The sequence below is a fragment of the Furipterus horrens genome, unplaced genomic scaffold (genome assembly GCF_987537825.1).
Source record: "Furipterus horrens unplaced genomic scaffold, mFurHor1.1.pri manual_scaffold_4, whole genome shotgun sequence".
NCBI lineage: Eukaryota > Metazoa > Chordata > Mammalia > Chiroptera > Furipteridae > Furipterus > Furipterus horrens.
The window spans coordinates 61,999,435-62,024,425 of record NW_028327174.1 but is presented as its reverse complement, the minus strand read 5'-3'; the positions used below and the strand labels follow the sequence as shown (position 1 = coordinate 62,024,425).

The following is a 24,991-nucleotide window of genomic DNA, read 5'->3' as shown; positions in this document are numbered from 1 at the left end:
CGCCGAAGCTACTCAGGAGCTGAGGAGCCACCTCCTTCCTTGGCTTTTACCGAGTCCTCTAAGGCCCAGGCGCGGTCCAGGCAGCGGCGCGCTCGCGAGCCCGCCGCTTGAGGCGGTCACGAGCACGCACGCTTGTGCGCACGTTCCCTGAGAACCCGGAAGTGCGAGGGGGAGCACAGCCACGTGGGTGGAGCTGGAGCGCAGCTCGCATGGGGGAGTCTATCCCGCTGGCCGCCCCGGTCCCGGTGGAACAGGCTGTGCTGGAGACATTCTTCTCTCACCTGGGTATCTTCTCTTACGACAAGGCCAAGGACAATGTGGAGAAGGAACGAGAGGCCAACAAGAGCGCGGGGGGCAGCTGGCTGTCGCTGCTGGCGGCCTTGGCCCACCTGGCTGCTGCCGAGAAGGTCTATCACAGCCTCACCTACCTGGGGCAGAAACTAGGTACCTCCGCCCCGCCCCCCGTGACCCTTGATGAGGAAGGAAAGGGGATATATTCCCCGGTCGGCAGTGGCTTGGGTTCCCTGTTTCTGTCACTTCTAGTTGCAGGCTCAACCAGGCACTCCCAGTTCTCCTCCCACTGTTCCCTTCCTTCTCTTGGCTTCCACAAACCCCGCCCACCGGCCTCTGCTGCAGATAGATTGGCAGATGGGGTGGATGCTCTTTGCAGGGCTGTGCCTCAAACAGATGGATGTATCTGTTTTTGCCCACTGCATGGATTGGTGCCGTAAATGAGAAGTGAAGCAAACTATGTCCTCGCTCTTCTAACCAGTGACTCTGCGGCCAGAGGAACAAAACTTGGCAGACAATCTAGTTACAGTTAATGAACACAATTGTCTGGCTTCCTAAGGTTAGGTCCCCCATAATTACAGATGTGGTTCTACCGCCCCTTCCTAGCCGTTAATAAATACTTCATGAATGAAGAAGTAAGTGAATACTGCACAGGACAGGCAAGAAATATGCCTAACACTAGCAAGAGAAGACTGAAAGGGAAAATAGTACACTCTAAACATCCCATGATAAATCTTGTTCCTGAAAAGATGCAAGAGTAGATGCAATTAACTTTTCACTAGTAGAAACAATTAGTATAAGTAGATCAGAAGGAAGTAATATATGTGAAAGCCAAGGGCTATACATACAGACAAGGTATTACTGCTTATAATTACCAATAATAAATATGAATTCCAGAGCTTTTAGAGTTGTTTTAAGAACTTTGGCCTATTTTAGACCCTTAATTGTCCAAGGCACAAGGTCTGGTATGAATGAATGACACAAATATACAATATAGGATAGAAATGTAAAATTAAGTGCAGATTCCATTTTGATTCTTGTTCACTGCCAGTTTCCTTATATTGCCTGAAGTTGACCAGGTATGTGTGTGTACCTTCCAGTAAACATTCAAGGAGCAAGGCTTTCTGAGATCTAAACTTCTGCCTTAGCCATTCAAATACTTTGTTATTTAGGATGTTGACCTATTGGCAAAACTGATCAGATAGTTTTCATCTTGTGCATTTTTTTCTTCCCTTTTTTACAGTGTTGCTTCTCACAAATTTGCAGTTGCTGTTGCAGTGTTATTATTTTCCTTTCTACAGATTCACAAATGGTGTACGTGCAGTTGTATGAGTAGGTGACAGAACCCAAACCAGAATACCTGCTTTTGAATTGTCAGATTGTGTTGTATCCATGATTTATAAAAACATTTGTGCATGTATTACAATTTATAGTTGTGTATGTAAATAGGGAGGATTCAGACTATAAAATTGAAGGTGGGTAATTTTCTGGCAGTTTTAGTTGTTTTTAGTTTCCCCCTCATGAAGTGTGGTGATTGACTCCAGGGCCATGATTCTTAAATTTTGTTTTTTTAGCTTATCTATGAGAATTTAATTAACCTGTGGATTTAACTCCCCAGAAAAATAAACATGTATTACAATTTTGCATATCTGAGAGGATTCAGTTGGATTTCCTATAGCCTATTTATGGACCCCTGTTAAAAAATTTTTTTTGCTACTCTAGTTTAAGTTGTATGTGCCTGGTTTTAGGTAAATAAAACTGGCTACCCTGTGTATAAGAACATGTGTAAGACCATCATTGCCTCTGAAGTGGGTTCTGTGAAGTAGACCTTATTAGGCAAAGTTATTGGTTCTGTGAAGTAGACCTTATTAGGCAAAGTTATTGGTTCTGCATGGACCCCTCCCTGCATGGATGAACATGAGTACCATGTCTTGAAATTGACCCATGGAGCATTTTACACTGTGAAACATGCCCAGGCACATTGTTCAAGCTCCCAGGTGACCTGTCACTTCAGAATACATGTTTTGAAATGGCATGTTTAACTGTAATGCCTCTTATTCACATGTATAGTAAATGTGTAGGTTCAGAGGTTAAATTAAACTTTGTAAATATCTTACAGTTTTTGGTACTAGAATGCTTGTGATATCAATGTACTTAGAGTATGACTTCATGATTATTGGATTGACTCTCCATTTTCTTTAAAAAAATTTTGTGTTGCCATTTTAAACATTCCTATGTTCTTCAACTACTTTGCTAATTAGGACCTTTATATGGTTTTCTTTAAAAAGCAAAACAAAAACTTTTATGTACTTTAAACATTTAAAACATGGTTCAAAAAGGTGAGTCTTTTTGATCTCACTCTTGTGTCTGGTATTTATTGGAGACTTTAGCAGTGAATCCTGATTATAGGTGTCTTTAGACAAAGGACAGACCTGACAGGGACCTTTCTGTTCTGGTCTTGGCTCACTTGTGAAAAACTTTGGGTGGAGCCCTTATCTTGGAGCTTTCTCTTTCCTTGGAGGGAAGAATAACCCTGTTTGGGGAAGGATCAGTGAGTAGTGACTCAATGCCTGAGGAGGATTTTAGAAAGTCACATTTTTCTCCCCTTTGTTTTGTTGCTGGAAGGTTTCCTCAACCTCGGGTTACTGGAATTTAGTGTGGTAGAAAATGACCTAACTTGAGAACTGACATTTAAAAATTATCCAGAAGTTATAGAATAAAATACCCAATTAGATGTTTTACATATTTCTTTAATACACTTATTCCTTGAACTTTCATGTTGCTGGATGGTGTTAAAATCTTGAGAAATAACAAGCACTCAAAAATAGAGCCTTCTGGAACTAATTCAAAATACTCATATTTTATAAATTTAAAAAATTCACAAGAGAAAGAATTCTGGTGTCTCTAGAAGGCTAATCCACAATGGCTATTCTTAATCAGGGTAGTCAATAAATATTAAGTTTGTACTCCTGAGAGCTTTGAGAAGAGAAACCTGTATAAAGAAATGGGGTGGTCTTTCCCTTCCTTATGGTGTTCCTTTACTTGATTTCATATACCTGTGATTGATGGTTATTGATAAGCTTTTAAAGGTATTTTTTGTTTTTATGTCATTTTTAACTCCCCCAGATGAGGGTAATCTGCTGAAGGAAGGTATCTCTTTTTCATCCAGAGTTAATATTTTCACCAAGGCCACCCTATTTAACAGTGGAAGTGAGCACACAGTTGAGGTCACCTTGCTCTGTCAAATAGATAGCTGTTCTTTTTACAGGACTTGAAACTCCCTGTTTTTCATAGAGATTCAGAAGCCCAATTATGTAGTATTGAGCATTTTCTTGTATCAGTTATAAATGGAAGGGAAAGAGACTAGCATTATTGAATATGCTTTGCTTCAGGTACATTACATACCAAATACTACTTAATTTTTCTTCTTAGCAGCTTTATTGCTAATTTTGCATTTAAAACAATTAAAGTTCAGAGTGGCTAAGTCACTTGCACATCACACAGTGTAAGTTCGGAAGCTGTGATTTAGAACCCAGTGTGTCAGACTTTCAGAGCTTTTAGGTTTTACATGGTACTCTTATCTTCCTAACCTAAGAAATTTTGTCCTAGACTGGAGCACAGAGGTCTGTTTATACTGCCAACTTACAAAATTTGCAAAGCTAGACTAAACATGGGCGTGGAAGGAAGGCAAGCCCTTAAGGGCACATACAGTCCTGTATGGGATGTTGGTGTCAGGATCGGTCCACTTGTACCATATGGATTTTACTGCTATTAAGAGATAAGATGTGAAGGCTAGTTAGTCTGTTTACACAACATATTGGAGAAAACAGTATTTAAGTATTAGTTGTTTGTGGATTCAGTAGTAAGTAGAGTGACCAACCTTCTAGGTTTGTCCAGGACTGATGGTGTTTCCCGGACTAAGGAAGAAAGTATTTAAGTATTAGTTGTTTGTGGATTCAGTAGTAAGTAGAGTGACCAACCTTCTAGGTTTGTCCAGGACTGATGGTGTTTCCCAAGAGGCCACACTTTCAGTGCTAAAATTTGGAAAGCTCTGGATAAACTGGGACAAGATGTTCACCATAGTAGTAAGGGATAGAAGATTCATTTCTTTTCTCTCTCTCTCTCTCTCTCTCTCTTTTTTTTTTTTGAGAAATAAAGCACCATAGACCAAAAAAGTGACTTAATATCTATCCACACCCAAACCCTCAAGTAATAGCATTCTAGGACTTAAACTTTTCTTCTAATTCTGAATCCTTCTGTTTTTCCTCTTATAAAAGGAAAGTTAAAGTAGATTTAAGGTCATCAGAAATGAAAACCTTGGCCAACGGCTTATCACTTATTTTTTTTCACACTTTTACTGCCATGAAACTGTTCATATTTCTGTGTCCTCCAATCCAATATTCACTGTTACTTACAAAGTGAAGAATGTAAAACTAGGATATGTTAACTGTTTCAATGAACAGAGTTTGTGAAGTGCCTTTTGTTTTAGCACTTTAAGTTTATCACTTTGACTTTTGACATTTCACTTTTCCTAGATTATAGGAAAGATCTGTGTATATATATAGTTGTTGTTTTTTTAACATTTTTTTATTTTTCAGTTATAGTTGACATACAATATTGGTTTCAGGTATACATCCAGTGATTAGACATTACATAATTTACTAAGTGATTATCCCGATAAATCTCCTACCCATTTGACACCATAGTTATTAGAATATTATTGATTATATTTCCTATGCTGTACTTTACATCACTGTGACTATCCTGTAACAACCAATTGGATCCCTTCACCTTTTTCACCCATTCCCCCAACCTCCCTCCCATCTGGCGACTGTCGAAATGTTCTCTCTGTTTATGAGTCTATTTCTGTTCTGCTTGTTCATTTATTTTGTTTTTTAGATTCAATTGTTGATGAATGTGTATTTGTTGCCATTTTCTTGTTCACAGGTTTTGTCTTTTTTTTTCTTCTTAAAAAAAGACACTTTAACATTTCATGTAATACCAGTTCAGTGGTGATGAACTCCTTTAGCTTTTTTTTTTTTTTTTTGTCTGGAAAGCTCTTTATCTGTCCTTTGATTCTAAACAATAGCTTTGCTGGATAGAGTAATCTAGGTTGTAGGTTCTTGCTGTCCATCACTTTGAATACTTCTTGCCAGTCCCTTCTGGCCTACAGAGTTTTTGTTGAGAAATCAGCTGATAGTCTTACGGGGACTCCTGTATGCAACTAACTGCTTTTCTCTTGCTGCTTTTAAGATTCTCTTTGTCTTTAACCTTTGCATTTTAATTATGATGCATCTCGGTGTTGGCCTTTTTGCATTCATCTTGTTTGGGCCTTTCTGCACTTCTTGGATTTGTATGTCTATTTTCTTCATCACGTTAGGGAAGATTTCTGTTTTGTTTCTTTTTCCACATAGGTTTTCAATTCCTTGCTCTCTCTCCTTCTGGCATCCCTATGATGCAAATGTTGATATGCTTGAAGTTGTCCCAGAGGTTCCTTACACTATCCTCATTTTTTTTTTTTAATTCTTTTTTCTTTTTGCTGTACTGATTGGGTGTTTTTTGCTTCCTTATATTCCAAATTGCTAATTTGATTCATAGCTTCATCTAATCTACTGTGGATTCCCTGTACATTCTTCTTCTTCATTTCAATTAGTGTATTCTTCATTTCTGACTGGTTCTTTTTTATGGTTTCCATGTCCTTTTTTTATGCTGTTGGTGTTCTCACCAAATTCATTAGCATCCTTATAACCAGTGTTTTGAACTGTGTGTCTAGTAGCTTGCTTATCTCCATTTTGTTTAGTTCCTTTTCTGGAATTTTATTCTGTTCTTTCATTTGGGCCATGTTTCTTTGTCTCCTCATTTTGGCAGCTTCCCTGTGTTTGTTTTTATGTATTAGGCAGAGCTGCTATGTCTCCTGGGCTTGGTAGGATGCCTAATATAGTAGATGTTCTGTAGGGTCCAGTGACACAACCTTCCTGTCCAACTGAGCTGTGTACTCCAGGTGTGCCCCCCATGTGGATTTGATTGCAAGGACTTGCTCTGACCATTGACCATCGTGGAGGATCAGCTGTTCAGGAGCCCGCTCCACAGAGCAGAATTTACTTCAGCAGGGCTCTGGTGCCCTTTCAGTCTGCCCCTTGAATGTGTTGCTTAGAGAGGTGGTTGGGGAATCTCCACAGCCAAGATATTTCTCTTGATTTTAAATGGCCACACATAGGTGTGGGGCCAGCCCATGTCCCTGCCCCTCCTACCAAACTTGATGTGGCTTCTTTAAATCCCTAGTTGTAGGACTTCCATTCAGCTAGATTTCAGGCAGTTCTGAATGATGGTTGTTCTGTAGATTAGTTGTAACTTTGATGTGGTTGTGGGAGGATGTGAGTACTACATTTACCTATGCTGCCATCTTGACCAGAAGCCCAGACTAATTTCTTGAAACAAGCTGAGCAATGAACTAAAAAAAAATTTGTGAAATGTTTCATTCATTAAGAGGTTATTTTGCCAATTCCCTGATAAATAATTTTTACTCCTAATTGATATTTTAGAATAATAATAAATTCACTCATTATAACATTCTTTGTATATCAATAGAAAACTTAAACTGTCACCCATCTCTGAGATTTTTATATATTTCCTAAGAATCACAGTTTTAACCCTGTCCTGTTTCTTTTTCTTTTTTAAAGAATCAACGATTTATTATTATTATGCACTTTTTAAAGAGGATTTTATTTATTTTCAGAGAGAGAGGAAGGGAGGAAGAAAGAGAAGGAGAGAAACATTAATGTGTGGTTGCCTCTCATGCGCCCCCGACTGGGGACCTGGCCCGCAAACCAGGCATGTGCCTTGACTAGGAATTGAACTGGCAACCTTTTGGTTCACAGGCCAGTACTCAATCCACTGAGCCACACCAGCCAGGGCTAAATCTGTCCTTTTTCTTTTCATTTTCCTAATATCTTGCCTTTGACACTGTGGTGGTTTGCAGAATTGCTTAAGGCAACATCTATGAATCTGGCTCTCTAATTATAGAAATATAAGTGATCATGTATTAATACAGAAGGAAGAAAATGATTCTATGCCATTTGATCTTTTTTAATTGTTGAAAAGGATGTATTTGGCCATGGCAGGGTAGCTCTGTTGGTTAGAGTGTTGTCCCATGCTCCAAAAGGTTGTGGGTTCAATTCCTGAAGGGCACATTCCTGGGCTGTGTGTTCGATCCCCCCATCGGAGAATGTGTGGGAGGCAACTGATGATGTTTCTTTCTCACATCAATATTTCTTTCTTTAAAAAAAAAAATCAATAAAAATATGTCCTCAGGTGAGGATTAAAAAGAAAGAAAGAAAAGGATGTATAATATTTGGTTTTATTTTTTGCTGATTTCCTTCGAAACCCCTGTGTTACAGCAGCAGTTATTTATAATTGCTTGTTGCTCTTAATGATTCACAATGTGCTGCTTATTTTGTTAAAACCTATATTGTCAACTTTGTCAAAAGTACTAAGATTTCCTTTTTCCCCATGAGATCCTAGTAGTCTGTGTTCTTGTATAAGGGAGATATATGTGTATTTTCTATTTTGTGATTTGAAAGATAAGGTTAAAAGATCGCTTAAAGATAAGATTCAAAGGAAAATGCAACTCTCAAGCAGAAATAAAATTTTCTGATTTACCAGGAATAACAATAGTGTTTCATAATCGGGTATTCTCATTTGTTTTAAATACATTTATTAGAAAGGAGGACTTTTTAGATCTAGGTTAATTATTTTCTGAAATGAACCTGGACCCTCATTAAAGTGGGGTGGGAGAGAATTGGTGCATGGGTACAGAAATCAAACACAGGTTATTGCTACATGAATGAGTTGTATCAGGCATTGTTTAACTTACTCTTCAGTGAAATTATCAACCACAAAATATTTAAATCCCAGTCATTGAAGTCATAGAATATGGTAGGTGAAAAACTCACTGAGCGCAGCAGGTTCAGATCCTTTCCTTCTGGATGCGGGGAGGTGTTTTGTACTTCTGGTTTCTCTTCCTTACCTGTTGTGCTTATGTCCTTTGCTTACCAGGGGGCCAGTCTTTCTTCAGCAGGAAGGACTCCATTCGCACCATCTATACTTCCCTGCATAATGAGCTGAAGAAGGTCGTGACTGGCCGTGGTGCCCTGGGTGGGACTGCTCCTCACATGGAAGAACTCCTTTCCCACCTGTCAGAGCAGCTCTGCTTCTTTGTTCAGGCTCGGATGGAGATCGCAGACTTCTATGAGAAGATGTACACCCTGAGCACACAGAAGTTCATCAATGCTGAAGAGCTCGTTGGTCTTTTGGACACCATCCTCAAGAAGTACAGCTCCAGGTCAGTGTAGGTGAGGAGGGAAGGAGGGAAGGAGGGAAGAAGGGAGGGATAGGATGTGGCATTCTCTCAATCCCACACAAACCCCATATGCTTATGAAAATTTGCGATGAGAAAAAACAAAGGAGAATAGCTGCACTAGGTTTTGTACATATTAATCCACAGGTATACATTAGGCACCTTTTGGGCTTAGTTAACACCATCCTAGATAGATACCTCTCTAAGCAATAGCAAATGACCAATAATGAAATAAGACTTAAAAGATGTATTATAACTGATGTTCATGCTTATAAAAGAGTTCATACAACAAGAAGAGAATTGTATAATGTGACTTTTTAACAAACCACTATTCAATTAAATGCCCCTTCAAAGTAATCACCTTGGTGAGTTATCCACTTACTCCTCTCACATAGCAGTTACTTACTCATGTTAGAAACTCTTGTATAATTGCTTTCGGCACATATGGCCTCATTTGGCTTTGTTTTACATTTCATCATGGTAGAGGCAGGTATCTGTGCTTCTGAGGACGGCATATTTAAGGGTTTCTTTGATAGTCAAAAAGTTATTTATAACAAATTTAATTTTTTTAAAAAAAAGGTATTGATCAACTGAAACTTTTATTTGAAAGAAATTGCTACTTATAAAGAAAGGAGACTAGTTATAAGGTATTGCTCACAGCCTGACCCAAAAAGCAATACCAAAGGAATTTGAGAAGCGTTGTGAATATCATTGACGAGAATAACCCAGTTTTATTTTTGGGTCCATGGAGCCTGTCCTGGTGTCTTGCACATAGCAGGTGCTAAATACTTTTATGATGGACTAAGTGGAAGGTGATTACTTTGAAAGATAGTACTCTTTTGAATATATGTGTTCATATATGTTTGCTTAAAAGAGAAGGTAAATATGTTAACTTGTATTCCTAAGTGAATGATAATACTCATCTGATCAATGGACTGGGGAAAGGAGGCAAAGTCGGGCGGGGAAGAGATTAAAAGAGACTTCATGGAGGAGGTAGAATCAGAGATGACTTTAAAGGGCAGGTAGGGTTTGGAAAGTAAAGATAGGAAAAAAGGGAGCAGATGCTTTGAGACCAGAAGGTGATTTCAGAATACTGAAAGGCCTCAGAGATTTGGTACCTGCTAGGCTTTCTTCTGGAAACACTCTTGTGCTAGCAATCTCTCATCATTTAAGTCTTAATTCATATGTCAGAGAAGCCTTCTCTCCTTATCTTACCCTTAGTTACTATTCTGTCCCCCTGATTTATTTTCTTCACATTCCTTATTGCCATCTGAAATTACTATTATTTGCTCAGGATGTTTTTTCTTTTCTCACAACTAGAATGTGAACTCCGTGGCAGCTCCTGTGTCTTCAGCACCTTGAACAGAGCCTAGCACATAATGGGTGCTCAATAGGTGTTTATTAAATAGAAAAGTGAATAATTGGTAAATAGTGGGGAACCATGAAAGGTTTTTGAAGATAGAAGTGTTATATTCTTATATTTATCTCAGATTGATTACCAGGGCACTGGTGTGGGGAATGGGATGGGATGGTGAAAGGAGTGATTATGGGAGGGTAGACTAGTTTAGCAGGCTAGTGTGGCAGTCTGATCAGTATAGTAGGGCCTCGTGGTTGCAAGACAGTGGAAAAAGAGATGAGAACAAGAAAAGTCTACAACTTTTGGCCAGTGGTAGTAATGAGAAGTTTCCATCAAAGCTAATTCAGAGGTTTTGCACCTCCAATGATATTTACAGGATTGAGAAGTCAGGAGGGACTGGCTTAGAAGGAAGGCAGCAAGCAAAATTTGGAGCAAGTTGAACTTAAGTTGCTAGCAGATTTTAAAATAGAGATCCAGCAGGCAGTTGGAAATGGGTTTTTAGAGATCAGAAGAAAAGGCAGAAACAAAACAATTGTAGGTCATCTGTATAGAGAAGTAAACTTATCTTGTTTTTGGTTTCAAAACTAACATATCAGTGTTTCTGTAATACAGCAGCAATTGATTTTTAAGCTTTCAAGAAAAAGGGGGAAGTATTTATATATAGTTACTTTGAAGGAAACTAGCACATGTTGAGCAACTACTGTGTGTCAGGCACTGTGTAAGGCCCTCTTATATCTGCTTTGAAGTATAGATGCAGAGAGTTCTCCTTTTACGGAGTCTCAGAGAAGTTAAGCCTGCCCAGGGTCATGCAACTTATCTCTGGACCCACTTCTCGGTGACCCCAGAGTTCATATTCTATATGCATTATTGCTGTATCAAATAGTGAGATGCTTTTTATCCAGTCCAGATAAACAATTTATTTCTGTTGATCATTTTGCAAGTCAATAAATAAGATTAATTTTTATATATTAAGTAAATAATAAGACAAAGTAAGACTATGAAGTAATAGTCTTCTGTCACAGTAAGATGGAAAACATTGCAAGCCTAGATTCCCCTGCAAGGAATAAGAGCTGTGTACTGCATAAGATCATGAAATGTACGTATTCTCTCTGAGCACAAGACAGTTTGGCTAATATGTTATTATATTCTTATTCTTCTTTTATAAAGTTTTTTCCTGAATTTTTCATTTTGAAAACATTTTTATCTTCACCTGAGGACATGCTTATTGATTTTAGAGAGAGGGGAAAGGAGGGAGAATGAGGGAGAGAAACTTCAATCAGCCTCTTGCACAAGTCCTGACTGGGAAAAAACCCACAACGCAGGCATGTGCCCTGACCGGGAATTCAACCCATGACATTTCAGTTTATGGGATGTTGCTCCAACCAACTGAATCACACCAGCCTGGGCTATTTTGAAATTAAAAAAAAAAAAAAAAAAAAAAAAAAAGATTTTATTTATTTATTTATTTTTAGAGAGGGGTGAAGGAAGGGAGGCAGAGAGGGAGGGAAACATCATTGTGCAAGAGAAACATCAATCAATTGCCTCTTGCTTGCCCCCAACCAGGTATCTGGCCTGCGACCCAGGCATGTGCCCCATTGGGAATTGAACTGGTGACCCCTTGGTTCTTAGGCCAGCACTTAATCCACTGAGTCACACCAGCCAGGGTATGAAATTTTTAATCCCACAGAAAAGTTGCAATAATAATATAATGTATATAGAGTTATAATATGATCAATAATTCCACTGCTGGGTATATGCCCAAAGAAAAATATAAAATGAAAACATATGTCTACACATGAAAACTTTTACATGACTGTTTATAGCAGCATTATTGATAATAGCCAAAAGGTGGAAACAACTCAAATGTCCACCAGCTAATGGATGAATGGATAAATAAATGTGGTATATTCATACACTGGGGTATTATTCAGCAAATAAAAGGAATGAAGTAATGAAACATGCTACAACATGGATGAACCTTATAAAATTATGCTACATGAAGGAAGCTAATAACAAAAGATCACATACTGTATCATTCTATTTATATGAAATGTCCAGAATAGGCAAAGTCATAGACCCAGAAAGTAGATTACAAATTCATCGACACAGAAAATAGTTTCCAGGGTTTGGAGGGCGGGGAGGGAGAATGGGAGTGGCTGTTAATGCGTATATGGTTTCTTTTGGGGAATTACAAGACTGTTCTAAAATTAGAAGGTGGTGATGGTTATACAACTCTGAATGTATTAAAACCATTGGATTTTATACCTTAAAAGAGTGTATGTTACATATTTGAATTAAATACCAGTAAAACTGTTACTAAAAAGAATTGTACAATGAACACATATCCTTTACCTAGACTCACTATTATTAAAATTTTGGCACACTTGCTTTATCTCTCTCTGTATATGATTTTATTCTCCTGAGTTTTTTGGAAGTCAAATGGAAACATAATCACACTTTACTTCTAAATACTCAAGTTGGTTCTTCTAAGAACCATACAAAACTATAATATAGTTTCCACACAGAAAATTTAACACTGATTTTTACCCTCACCTAATATATAGTCCATATTCAGATTTCTTCAATTGTCCCAAAAATGTCCTCTATAGTTGTTATTTTCATTGTCCTGTATTTTTGATCTTATATGAGGTCTGTCCAGAAGGTATCCAGCCATGTAATATGAAAAACAGAGACATTGAAGAAAATACTAGATACAAGAAAGATTGTACATAGGACAATGATACCTCAGTCTCTTTCAAAGTAGGTGCCTTGGGTCCTCACACAATTCTCCCAGTTGCCATCAGCTGACCCTTCGTATTTTCCGGAATCTCATCAATGGTCTGAAATCTCTTCCCTTTCAAAGGTGACTTTAGTTTTGGAAAAAGAAGTCACAGGGTGCCAAATATGGGCTGTAGGGGGGCTGAGTCACCTAGGTGATATGATGTTTCTCCAAAAAACTCTGCACAAGAGTGATCGGTGTGAGTAGGTGCATTATGTGATGAAGCTGCCAATCACCAGTTGCCCATAAATTTGGCCTTCTGAATCATCTGAATAGTTTCCGCAGAGGAATGTTCAAACTTAACGCAAAATTTGACACAGATTCGTTGCTCTACTTGCTCAGTCATTTTGAATGTGACGACCATACAGTACGCATGCTCACTCAACAGAGTCTACTGCCCCCACTAACTAGTACAGTGAAGTCATCGTTCACACATGTGCATTCCAGTCCACTACCCTTGGCTGCCAGGTTATATTAATGTTGTGCAAACCATTCTTGTTATATTAACAATGGCTGGACTTTTTCTGGACAGACCTTGTATTCTAAATTTTCTTTTCATTTGTTTTCAGTAGGTGATACATTAACATGACTCAAAATCTATAAAGTACAAAATAATACAGAGTGAAAATCTGCCTGCTGCCCCTGTCCTTTAGCTACTTAATTCTCTTTCTATGAAGCAATGAATATTAGCAAGTTCTTCCTGTCAAGCCTGAGAGATAGTCTATGCATATACATATACACATTTTCTTTTTTAGACAAATTTTACATGTGTACAAATTTTTTGTTTATAAATATATTTCTCAAATCTGATTGTGTGTATGTATATATATATATATATATATATATATATATATATATATACTTAATAAAGTAATTGTTTGAAAACCAAAAACTAAACTACAATTGGAGATATGATTCTCAAGACTAAGAGATATGGTGTTGACTTAAATGCTAATGTGAAAGTGGTTAGCTTAACCGTCTTAGAAGCTTAAGAAAATACTATTACCTAGGCCCTTTCTCTTTTTCCCTAAGGGGTAAAATTTAGTGATTCTGGATTGGGTGCTCAGAAATTTGAATGTTTTAGAAGTTCCCTGTGTTACTGATACATAGTCTGCATGAAAAAACATTGTAAAAATATGAGAAAGATGCCAATGTTAGGATACACTGAGTATTGATCCTTACATATATGTGTACATGTGTGTGCCTCCTAGCAATGATTGCTACGATGTAATTGATTTTCTTTTTTCTTTTATTAGATTTGTGATTTGTCTGTTATCTTGGAACCTTCTTTGAAACATCCCACTTCCCAGAAGCTTGAGAATATCTCTCACTTCTTGCAAACTCCTAGATTGCATTCTTGAGACTCTGGGCAGTACTTGGCTCTGCCCCTCAGTCTTCTGATTGGGTGGCGATGGAGTCTGATGGAGCTGGGTTGCAGAACCACATGTGGTCAATGGGTGTTTTCATTTGCAGTGTCCATCGTCCACCCATGCTCCCTATCTCTAATCGTAGGGAATTACTGATTGCAGATACATCCTAGCCTGAAAATTATCTGAATTGCAGGCTGTTGGTTAATTTGAACAACATAAATTCCTTTGTTAAGAAATTCTGAAAAGTTGAAATTCTGTATACTATATTGATTTTCTTTGGGAAGTGGGATTATTTTAGGTATAAATGAACATGATCTGCCCTTTGCCAGGATAACATCCTTTTTTTCTATAGACTTTTTGATTTGATATCTGTGCTACATGAAGCACATTTCTTTCTTTATCCCAATGTTCTAGAGAAATAATTCATATTTTTGAATTCTGTTGTATTGAATGAGTTAAACCCTTTCCCAAAGGACCCAATTTATCTTTCAGGGAAAGCTTATTTGCCCCAATATATCTGATCCATGGCACAATACTTATACAAAATTATGTGAATCATCTTTTAAACCATGGAATGCTTTTGTATTAAAAAATTAACGAGCATGATACATAGCATGGAGTCTAAACCTCTGGCCCTCATTTGAGATGCAGATCCTGTGTGAGTTATTGCAATGTCCAGTCTGTTTTCAGAGATGAATGGAAAGCATGTTTGGTTTTTTCTCTAAGCCAGTGCATTCAGAATAGAATGGTGTTAAAGGTTTCCTCTTTTGGTAAACTTATTACATTATTGTACAAATACAAATTCTTGTTTCAGAATCACAGTCATTTATGATTCTGCATTTCAAATTGAATAATTAACATTACTCAGAGAAGAGGTTTTGTGTGCCGTCTAGAAGAAAAAAAACATGAATTTAGCTCATTTAGGACCAGAGGCTCTGCTATTCTTTGAATATTCTTGAGGAGAGGTAGAACTGAGTGTTTTTTTTTTCCCTCTAAGGAAGCATCAATGAACTGTTTTTTGAGTTAGTAGAATTTATTTTGACTTTATTTATACTGTTTTATACAGTGAGCATAAAAAAAAATTATGGCTAATCTCTTTGTTTTGTGGTTAAAACAAAGCTGGAAGATAGATTAATGCAAATTAATATTTACTCTCCTAAATCAAGAATATAATTTTAACAACTAATCCTCTAAAGAAGTCAGCAATTATTTATGCATTCTAGACAGCTTTTTAAAATCCCTCTGGTATGGAAGTAGTAGACTCTTCTGTGAATTTTATTCTTTAATCATAATTTTATAGCTAGAATTTAAAGATTTTTTTTTTTAGTTACATAAAATTTCTGTTTGCATTTTTTATCCAAATGTTTCAAATGACAGAATTCTCACCAAAGGCAGAGGACTATGATTTGTTTGGGCTTTATGCCTTTTTTTCCTTCAGGAAAAGATTTGTGATTGGACTGTTAATGAAACAGTTGTATGTGTAGTTCAGGGTTAATTATCTCTCACTGAAAATTTCATAAGGAAAGCCAACAATAGTGCAATTTCTCAGGTGCATTCTACTCTAGGTACCTCTCATGCCTAAATCTTAACTGCAGGCTTAAGGCCCCATTCTACCTTTTCATATTCATCTAAAGCCTATGAAATGCTTCAAATTGCAGCCAAACTCTTAGTAAAAAGGAAGAAGCCTCAGAGAAGCCTTTGAGGATTTTAAGCAGAAGCCACAAACGCAGTCCATAATCTTATGTGTTCCTCATTTCCTACTTTGGTTCATATTATTTATTTTGCTTAGAATGTTCTTGAATTTGTAGAGGAGGAAAAATATCTTTTCTTCTCTACCCTTCTAAATTCTCAACCGGGGTCCTTTTGTCAAAAGACAGATTAACAGGAGAAAAGCATACAAAGGTATTTAATATAAATTTTATATGACCGCAAAGCCTTCGTAAGAGATGAAAACCTAAAGAAGCCACCAACTGTGTTTTTATGCTTGATGAAGACTGGAGAGCCGTGGAAAAATGTACTAGGAAGAAAAAAAGTATGAGCTCAGTGTAGTAAACTGAGGGCAGCAGCAGGGTACGTTCGTTCAGATTCCTCTCTGTGTCCCCTAGTCTTTGGAGGTAAGGATGCCCTTCACTCAGGATTTGGGGATGGCATCTTTCACCCGAGGGTTTTATGACCCAGTTCAGGGAAGGGTCAGAAAGTCATTCCTGCCCCTGTAGTTTCCCAAATTCCTTCAGCCTAAAATATCCAGTATCAGAATTATTAAATACTTAGCTTACCTTGGTTCAGTCATCAATTTAAATGGAGGCTGCAGCTAAGAAATCAAAGGACAGCTGAGACTAGGCAGGTCAGCAGTGAGAGAATTAGGAAAAGGTCCTCAAGAGCAAAGATGTGTCCTTAGAGACCAAGGCTAAGATCATCCACACCCTTACATTCCCAATCACTGTGTACAAATGTAAAAGTTGGACAATGAAGAAGGCTGAAAGGAAAAAATTGATTGAGTTGAAATATGGTGCTGGAGGAGAGCTCCACGGATACCCTGGACTGCTGGTGGACCGTCTGAAAGACTAACAAGTAGGTTCTAGAACGAATTAAGCCTGGAACATTGCTGGAGGCAAAAATGACAAAACTGAAACTGCCCTATTTTGGGCAGAGGTCTTTGGAAGAGACAATAATTCTGAGAAAAATAGAAGGCAGCAGGAAGAGAGGAAGACCCAATTATGAGATGGACTGACTCCGCAAAAGAAGCCATAGGCATGAGTCTACAAGAGCTGCACAGAGCTGTTGAGGACAGGACATGGTGGACATCACTCATCATAGGGTTCCTGGGAATCAGAGCCGACTCAATAACATGTATCTGTTTTGGAGTAGCATGTTCTAGATCCTATAACATTGTCCTATCATGTATCATTTAGCTATTGCCGCAATCATTCTGTATAACCACCACCCCAAAATTCACACTTATAGGCTTTCAGGTCTATTTTGAGAGTTGCTTACCTTGGCTAATCTTAGTTGGGTAGCTTAACACTGTTGGTCTTACTAGGCTTGGCTTATTGCTGTGAGCTTTGGGCTTAGTCTGCCCCACAAGTGTTCATTCTGGGCCCAAAGTTAGAGGGGAAGCAGCTATTCAGTGGTCATGGCCAAAGTGTAAAAGAGCACGCCTAGCCAAGCTCATTTTAAGCTTTGCTTGTGTCGGATTTGTTAACATCCCTTTGGTCAAAGCAAGTCACATGGCCCAGTCCATCCATAGTCCAGGGTGGGAAAATAGACCACTCCTAAGGCGGGAGCATCTCCAGGGACATGCAGCAAAGGGTGTCGAATCTGGGGTGGTTACGAGTTGGGATAAAAAGTGTAAGCCCTCATCTTCACATAGCTAAATCCTACCTGCCCCCTTCCTTTTAAAAAATTGATCCTGTCTGCTCTTTAAGCTGTATGGCTCAATTCAAATACTGTCTCCTTTATGGCCTGCACAATAGAAATTGCTCCTTCTAAACTGTTATTTGATTTGTACCTGTCATTAGAGATGTGTTACTTTCTATTTGTATCCATTACAAATACCTCCTTCTAGCATGGAAAGTCTTAGAAGGCAGACTTCTGGCTAATTCACCTTTATGGTGTATTTGTATCTAAAAACAAGTAAACTAATTGTTTTAAAAGAGAGGATATTACAGATTTTTTTATTGTGCTAAAATATACATAATCTATTTTAACCATTTTTAAATGTACAGTTTTGTGGCATTTAGAATATTTACATTGTTTGTTACAATTTATTTTTAATTGGGCTTCTGCCTTCTCACATGCATGGAACCTGCATACTTCTTTTGGAAGTAACTCTTTGATTGGGGTTTATAAAGGAAGGAGTATATTTGTGTATGTGTACTCTCTTTCTGGCTTTTTATTTCTATTTATTTATTTTCTTGGCTTTTTAAAAAGCAGATGTTCTCTGCAAGTAGTTGTCAATTTATTCTGTATTCAGACTCATTCAAGCTTGTTGCCATAGTTGAGGTGAGTATTTCTGGGTTACAACAATTTAACAGATTCCCCCTGTAGTGTGAGTTGTGAATAGAATGGGTGTGAGCCACACAGCAGAGTGGAAATGGGGAAATGATACATCATAATGCTAATCTCAGAGTCTTGGCAGAATAATTCTAACATGTATTTTTAGCTCTTCTAAGAATGAAAAATAGCTTCGACATTCACATTCATTCTGATGTTTAGCATTTAAGCACTTTTAGTATATATTTATGGAAGAGCTTGTTCAGAATTCTTTCTGAAGGTTTGTACAGAGAATTCATGTTCTTTCAAGGAGAATGTTGGGTATAAATGATGATATCCAACTGGAAGTAGAAAAATAACTTAGAATATTGTTATTAGTGGTAGACTTTTATTCAGTCTCATACTGTTTTCTGTTATTAACAGTCTTATTGTGTTTACAGTTCCTGATATCCATTCTTGTAGAATCTTGTGATATTTAATGTTCATTAAGTGTTAAGGGGTCTTAGCCTTTAGGGCAAGGAAGTAGGAGCATTTCTTACAATTCAAAGATTTTGAGACATGCTAGTGTGTGTGTGTGTGTGTATGTGTGTGTGTTAGAATTTCTTAATGTTTATTCAGAAGCATGTTATGTTTGAATAGTCCAAATTAGTTAATTAAGGACATGAGCTAGAGGATTTGAGATGTTTTATCTTTGTGATTCTTTGAATATATTACTAGACTAGCCCCTCCACCCATATTCTAGTAATAGAAAAAAGCAATATGTTGTTCTCATCATGTGAAAAAGTACGTCCTATTGATCACATGGTAATCAGTTTCTATCTTATACTGTCCAGCCTAGTACAGGCTCTCTTAATTACAGTCCCTTTAGTTACTGTTTAAATACACTTTTAAAAACTCTAGGTATACTTGTGATTATTATTTTCCTAATTGTTTAATTGATAACCAGCATTTCCCCTTTCCATGGGGGCCAAAACTGAGCTGTGTGAGAAGCTTCTGTCATTGACAATGAAGCAATTAAATTACATGGGCTCAGGCCTGTAAATCATCTCCCGTGTTGCCTGGAGCACAAGATATGCTCAGTAAAGGCTAGATCTGCCCACACCTGTGAAAGGGGATCACTTGCTGACATGATAGTGTACATAGAGAACTCTAAAGACTCCACCAAGAAACTACTAGAACTGATAAATGACTTCAGTAAAGTAGCAGGATACAAAAGTAATATCCGGAAATCAGTTGCATTTTTATATGCTAATAATAAACTATCAGAAAGGGAAATCGTGAAATGGGCTCACTTGCTACGATAATTCCTGCAGCTTCTGCAGAGGCTGTGGCTCTTTAGGGAGTGTAAGGGCTTGCCGCAGGCTCCTTGAGAAGGAGGATACACCCAGCTAGGTAGACACTGAACCTCCTTGGGCACTTGGCAGAAGAAAAGTCTGAGCAAGAAAGCTGTGAGTAGTCCAACCAGAGAGAAATCTCTGTAGCTGTTCTATCCTATTTTTCCAGAATTTCATTTAGATCATAAGCAACAGGCAGAATCAGTGAGGCAGAAACTAGAATTCAAACCTTAACACAGCACATATACTGAATTTCCACTGTGTGCCATGTACTGTAGGGATAAAGGAATGAACAAAGCAGGCAGGTGTTACTTCCCTCCAGCGTGGGTCTCAAAGCAGAGGTAACTGTATGTCCCAGTTTGTCTGATAAATTATAGGATTAAACTACTAAAGAGGAAGGCAGGTCTTAAGAAACTAGAGGGTATACTGTATTTTTCGCACTATAAGATGCACCTGACCATAAGACGCACCTAGGTTTAGAGGACAAAAACAAGAAAAAAAATATTCTGGTGTACTAAAATATTTAATAAAATATAACAGAATAATATTTCAACCATGTAAAGTGAACCACAGTCAACAGTGGTATTAAGAATCATCATCACTGTCATTAGCAAATGAGGAGAGACTTTAAGGTTCAAGTACTCTTCCAGTTTTCTGGGAACCCCAAGAACTTATCATCGCTACTGTCAGAATTTATGAAGCTCAGTTGTTCACAATCACTGATATCACTTCCTTTATTATCTTCATACTGACCAGATGCCCTGAGATTCAGCAATAAAGTGGGACATTTAAGTGTCCCCAGGGGTTTCGTGCGGGCCCACCGCTTCCTCCTCTAACAGCTGTCGCCACCAGTGACAGGTCAGGTAGTACACATCACGGTCTGTGATGCAATATTTGCTCCATAAGACACACAGACATTTACTCCCCACTTTTTTGGGGAAAAAAGTGCATCTTATGGAGTGAAAAATATGGTAATTGGGAGACTGACCTAGTCTGGGGGTAGATAGAGAAGACATTTCTAAGGAGGTGACTGTGAAGAGGAGACCTGAAGCATCAGAAAGAAGTATTGATGAAAAGGGCTCATACTCTCACTGACCTCAGGGTCTTTGACTTACCCTTTCCCCTCTGCCCAGAAGGGAGGATACTCTCACATCCTGTCCCCTTCCTCCTCAATATTATTACAAGTAAAGTAGAATATATTTTACAAACAGCAGGTAGGAATTCCTGAGTCATAAGCTTAATTTAGATAGTAGTAATCCAATTAAAAATATGCATATTATTAAACATCGAGAATACACTGTGCATAATAAGGGTAAATAATAAGTTAAAAAGTCATTTTGTGTGTGTGTGTGTGCGCGCACACTAAATCACAATGTAAAGTGTACTTCTAACTGTAGATCATGGTCAAAAAAATTTTAAAACATTTTGTCTAGAACAAGTAGAAATGAGATCACACTAATATCTTGACCTTTGCATTTCTAATTATTTATTTAGTGTGTAGAGAAAATAATAAGAATGGGAATTGTGGCCCAAGCTAAGAAGGGACCAGATTATTCAAGCCTTTTTAAAGATTTTAGATTCTACCCTAAGATAACTGGAAAGTGATTGAATTGTTAGATATTTTTTGTTTAGCTACCATTTTATTTTTAACTCTGATTAAATATAAAGGGAATTTGGGAACTAGGATTGAATAAGGGCTTTCTGGTAAATATTCTAGTCCTTTAATAAACATTTTTTTATTATATACTATGTTTCAGTTATAGTTTTATAGTTTGTACTCTTATCTGAAAAGTGGGTTTAATAATACCTTATGGAGTTACTGTGAATATTATGTAAGTTTAGTGTATTATGTACACACTCGAGATGTTTTAGTGACCTTTTCATTGTGCATCTTTAGGAACACACCCTGAAAAGATGCCTGGAGTCACACAATTACCAGAATAAATAAAATAAATTAAGAAAGAATTATAGCTAATTTCCATGTATTTGAAAAGAAGGTGGCTACTATCATTTTTTAAAACATCAGCAATTTCCATAGGAGAATATGATGCTGACATAATTATGAAATGGTCAAGTTATGCCAACATGAATTTTTAAATAAGTCAACATGGAATCCTTCCATTTCTCCTTTCCCTGCCTCCAATTGTAATATTATTTTTCTCACCACATTTTTCTTTGAGGGTATAAAAGGTCAACACAGGGTAATATTTCCATTTATTTCCATGAATTTCCCTTTCTCCCTTCAGATTCCACCACCCAATCCTCAGTCCTTTGGAAAGCAGTTTCCAGCTGGAAGTGGATGTCCTGAGTCACCTCCTGAAGGCCCAGGCTCAAGTATCAGAGTGGAAGTTCCTGCCATCGCTGGTTAACCTGCACAGTGCACACACCAAGCTGCAGACCTGGGGCCAGATCTTTGAAAAGCAGCGAGAGACCAAGAAACATCTGTTTGGAGGGCAGTCTCAGAAGGCTGTTCAGCCCCCACACCTTTTCCTTTGGCTGCTGAAACTCAAAAACATGCTTCTTGCCAAATTTAGCTTTTACTTTCATGAGGCTCTGAGCCGACAAACGACTGCTTCAGAAATGAAAACGTTGACTGCAAAAGCCAACCCAGACCTGTTTGGAAAGATATCCAGCTTCATCAGGAAATATGATGCTGCCAACGTGTCTTTAATCTTTGATAACCGAGGGTCTGAGAGCTTTCAGGGTCATGGCTATCACCACCCCCATTCCTACAGAGAGGCCCCTAAGGGTGTGGACCAGTATCCAGCTGTGGTGTCTCTGCCCAGCGACAGGCCTGTCATGCACTGGCCCAATGTCATCATGATCATGACAGACCGCACGTCTGACCTGAACACCTTGGAGAAAGTGGTTCACTTCTATGATGACAAAGTTCAGAGCACCTACTTCCTGACTCGCCCAGAACCTCACTTTACTATTGTTGTCATTTTTGAGTCAAAGAAATCCGAAAGAGACTCCCACTTTATTTCCTTCCTCAATGAGCTCTCACTTGCCCTTAAGAACCCCAAAATCTTTGCAAGTTTGAAACCTGGATCCAAAGGTTAGCAGCTTATTTGTGCGAAAGGTTTTCAGGATAAGAAATTGTGTTCTTAATTGCTCTAGTTATCTACAATTGTCTGTGATTAGAGTTTTGATCCATTCATGCTTCTTTGAGACCTATTTAAAGACAAGTCATTCCTAATTATGTTGCACACTTTATATGCAATTAAGGCCAATTGAAAGAAGTATCCAAAGAGTAATCTAGGAAGTGATCATGGCTACTGTGTATCTCCTTGATACAGCAAAGTACTCCCAGTATTTTCTCCTATTTTTCTGTATTTCATGTAGACTGAATATTTATTGGCCTTTGATGTTTCTTTCCAGATGTTTCATATTCTAAACATCGTGTTCTGATGCCATTCCAAATGCCCTCTCTCTTCCCCTCTACCTGGAGGAGTAATTGGGAATAGATGTTAAATGACCTTTTTAGTATGAAGGACTCTGTTTCCTATTTTTTAAACGAGCCAGTTAACATGAAGTTATGCTTTATGATTCAGATCTATAAATGAATATTTTTGATGCCAAAATTAAATTTCTACCAGTTATTAAAGTGAAAGGTAAATCAGAATAGTAGGATAACATCAGGTTTTAACAGTTCAGAAGCCCCTGTGGCAACTTTAATAACCATGGGTTCTTTTGGGGTGAGCTACATACCTAACTGCATTTGTTTTACCGTTACGTATATGTTTGAATTTTTCACACTTTTTAAGTCGGCATAAGCCATTATGTGGGATTATTTACTCTTCAGCATATCATCTACTTGGCTTTTTGTTTATCATCTTTTTGCTGAAATGTGTGTTCATGCTTGGCTCCACGTCCCTGGTTTTTTTCAGGCTGAAAAAGCAGGCAGTCTTGGTTTTTCAGCCAGTCTTAGGCATTCATGCGACTTAGCCTACTTTTATAAAAATCAAAATAGAATCACTACACTTGCTAAAAATCAATTGTACATTCAGCAGACCTCTTCTGAGTTGAGTAATCAACTTAAGCACATCTGAACTTGGGATTCATGCCCATCTCCTCTAAGTATTTTTAGAAGTAGTGCTACATCTTAACACATGCTGCCTTAACCCTTTTCTTCCATAGATGTTCATGAGGAAGAAGGCATAATGTGGAGACCTTCACTTCTACCTTACTGATTCAGAATAAAAATAAGCCACAAAGAGTAACAGAGTCGTTATTATTTGATAGTTCTTTCAGAGAGTGTGTGCAGTGTAACAGTCCAGTCGGTCCTGTTTCTCGTGATTGCACAGAGCCGCTGTTTACCTGGGCAGCCACGACAGGCAAGCCGGCAGCACTGACAGAGACCAGAGGAGCCGGCAGAGCTCGGTAGGAGGTCTTCCACCTCAGTCTGGATTACCTGGTGGGAGAATACTTTTTTATTCCCTTTAAAAAAAAAAGTCATATGATTTGTAAAAAGCCAGTTTGCTTTAACTAGGATGTAGTGATTTACTTCTGCATTTATTCACTCAGATTCTATAAAAATCTGAACAGGTTGTACACTTTGACCTCACATAAAACACTGAAAACAATTGGAACTGAAAAGTTAAATCATTTTCCCTCCCTTTTGTGTTTTGCTAAGAAGCTGAAAAATACTTCTTGGTGTGCATGTGTTCTTTTTGTCCTAGATAAAACCACCACTAGCCTTAATGATATGGTCTCCCATGTACCTAAAAGAAAACATGTACCTAAAAGAAAATAACATGGACAAGAGTGTAAATAAAGCATATGTACAATACTTAAATAACTAGCCCTCACGTAGAACATATCTGAATTATATATTTATTTTTAAACATATTTTGGTTCAAGCCAAGAAACATTTTACCCTGAGATTTGTCATCAAATTCAGTAATGAATTGATCTATAAAGTCTATGTTTTGCTAATTAGAAAAGTAAATATGCATATTTTCCATAGACTGCTTATTTTGAAATTTGTTTCTAAACCACAAATTGATCAATTTTTATGGGTAACTGAGAGTGTGTTCTATCAACGGTGGGTTTGCCAAGGAGCCCATCAGGGAGTTTCTTGTTAGGATGCTGTTTGGACACAGGGTGAATGTTTACCACTGTCCCCTCTCAGGTCCAATTATGGTATCTGACTATATATTTTTAGGGAGTATGTGAAAACAGAACCTAATTCTTGACATGTTGGAAAAACTTACTTTCAAGAAAGAAAATAGTTGGTACTTCACTGCACTCCCGGTAGAGTCACTCAGGTGATCTTTGAAATACTATGTCCACCCTTTGGTCTAGCAGCAAAATTGCGGTTTTATTTCTTTGGCAAGTCAGCTTCTGAACTGGACTTCCTTATCTGTAAAATGGGGATAAGGAAATGTGGGCTTTTCCCCCAAGAATGTATGTAAGAATGAAATGAGATCATGCATGTAAAAAAGGCTCTGAAAGTGTACTTGTGTTCAAAAGCTGCATAAATAAAAGATGGACCACTCTTTCCTTAAA

The 24,991-nt window shown here is 37.9% G+C and overlaps 1 protein-coding gene across 1 annotated transcript; it reads left to right on the top strand.

Annotated features, from left to right (window-relative positions):
- The first annotated feature begins 160 nt into the window (after positions 1-160).
- Positions 161-24,991, top strand: KICS2 (KICSTOR subunit 2). Its single transcript, XM_090275637.1, has 3 exons — positions 161-444; positions 8,347-8,632; positions 21,727-24,991. Exons 1-3 carry the CDS (start codon positions 210-212, stop codon positions 22,541-22,543), a joined length of 1,338 nt encoding a protein of 445 aa, XP_090131763.1. The 5' UTR covers positions 161-209; the 3' UTR covers positions 22,544-24,991.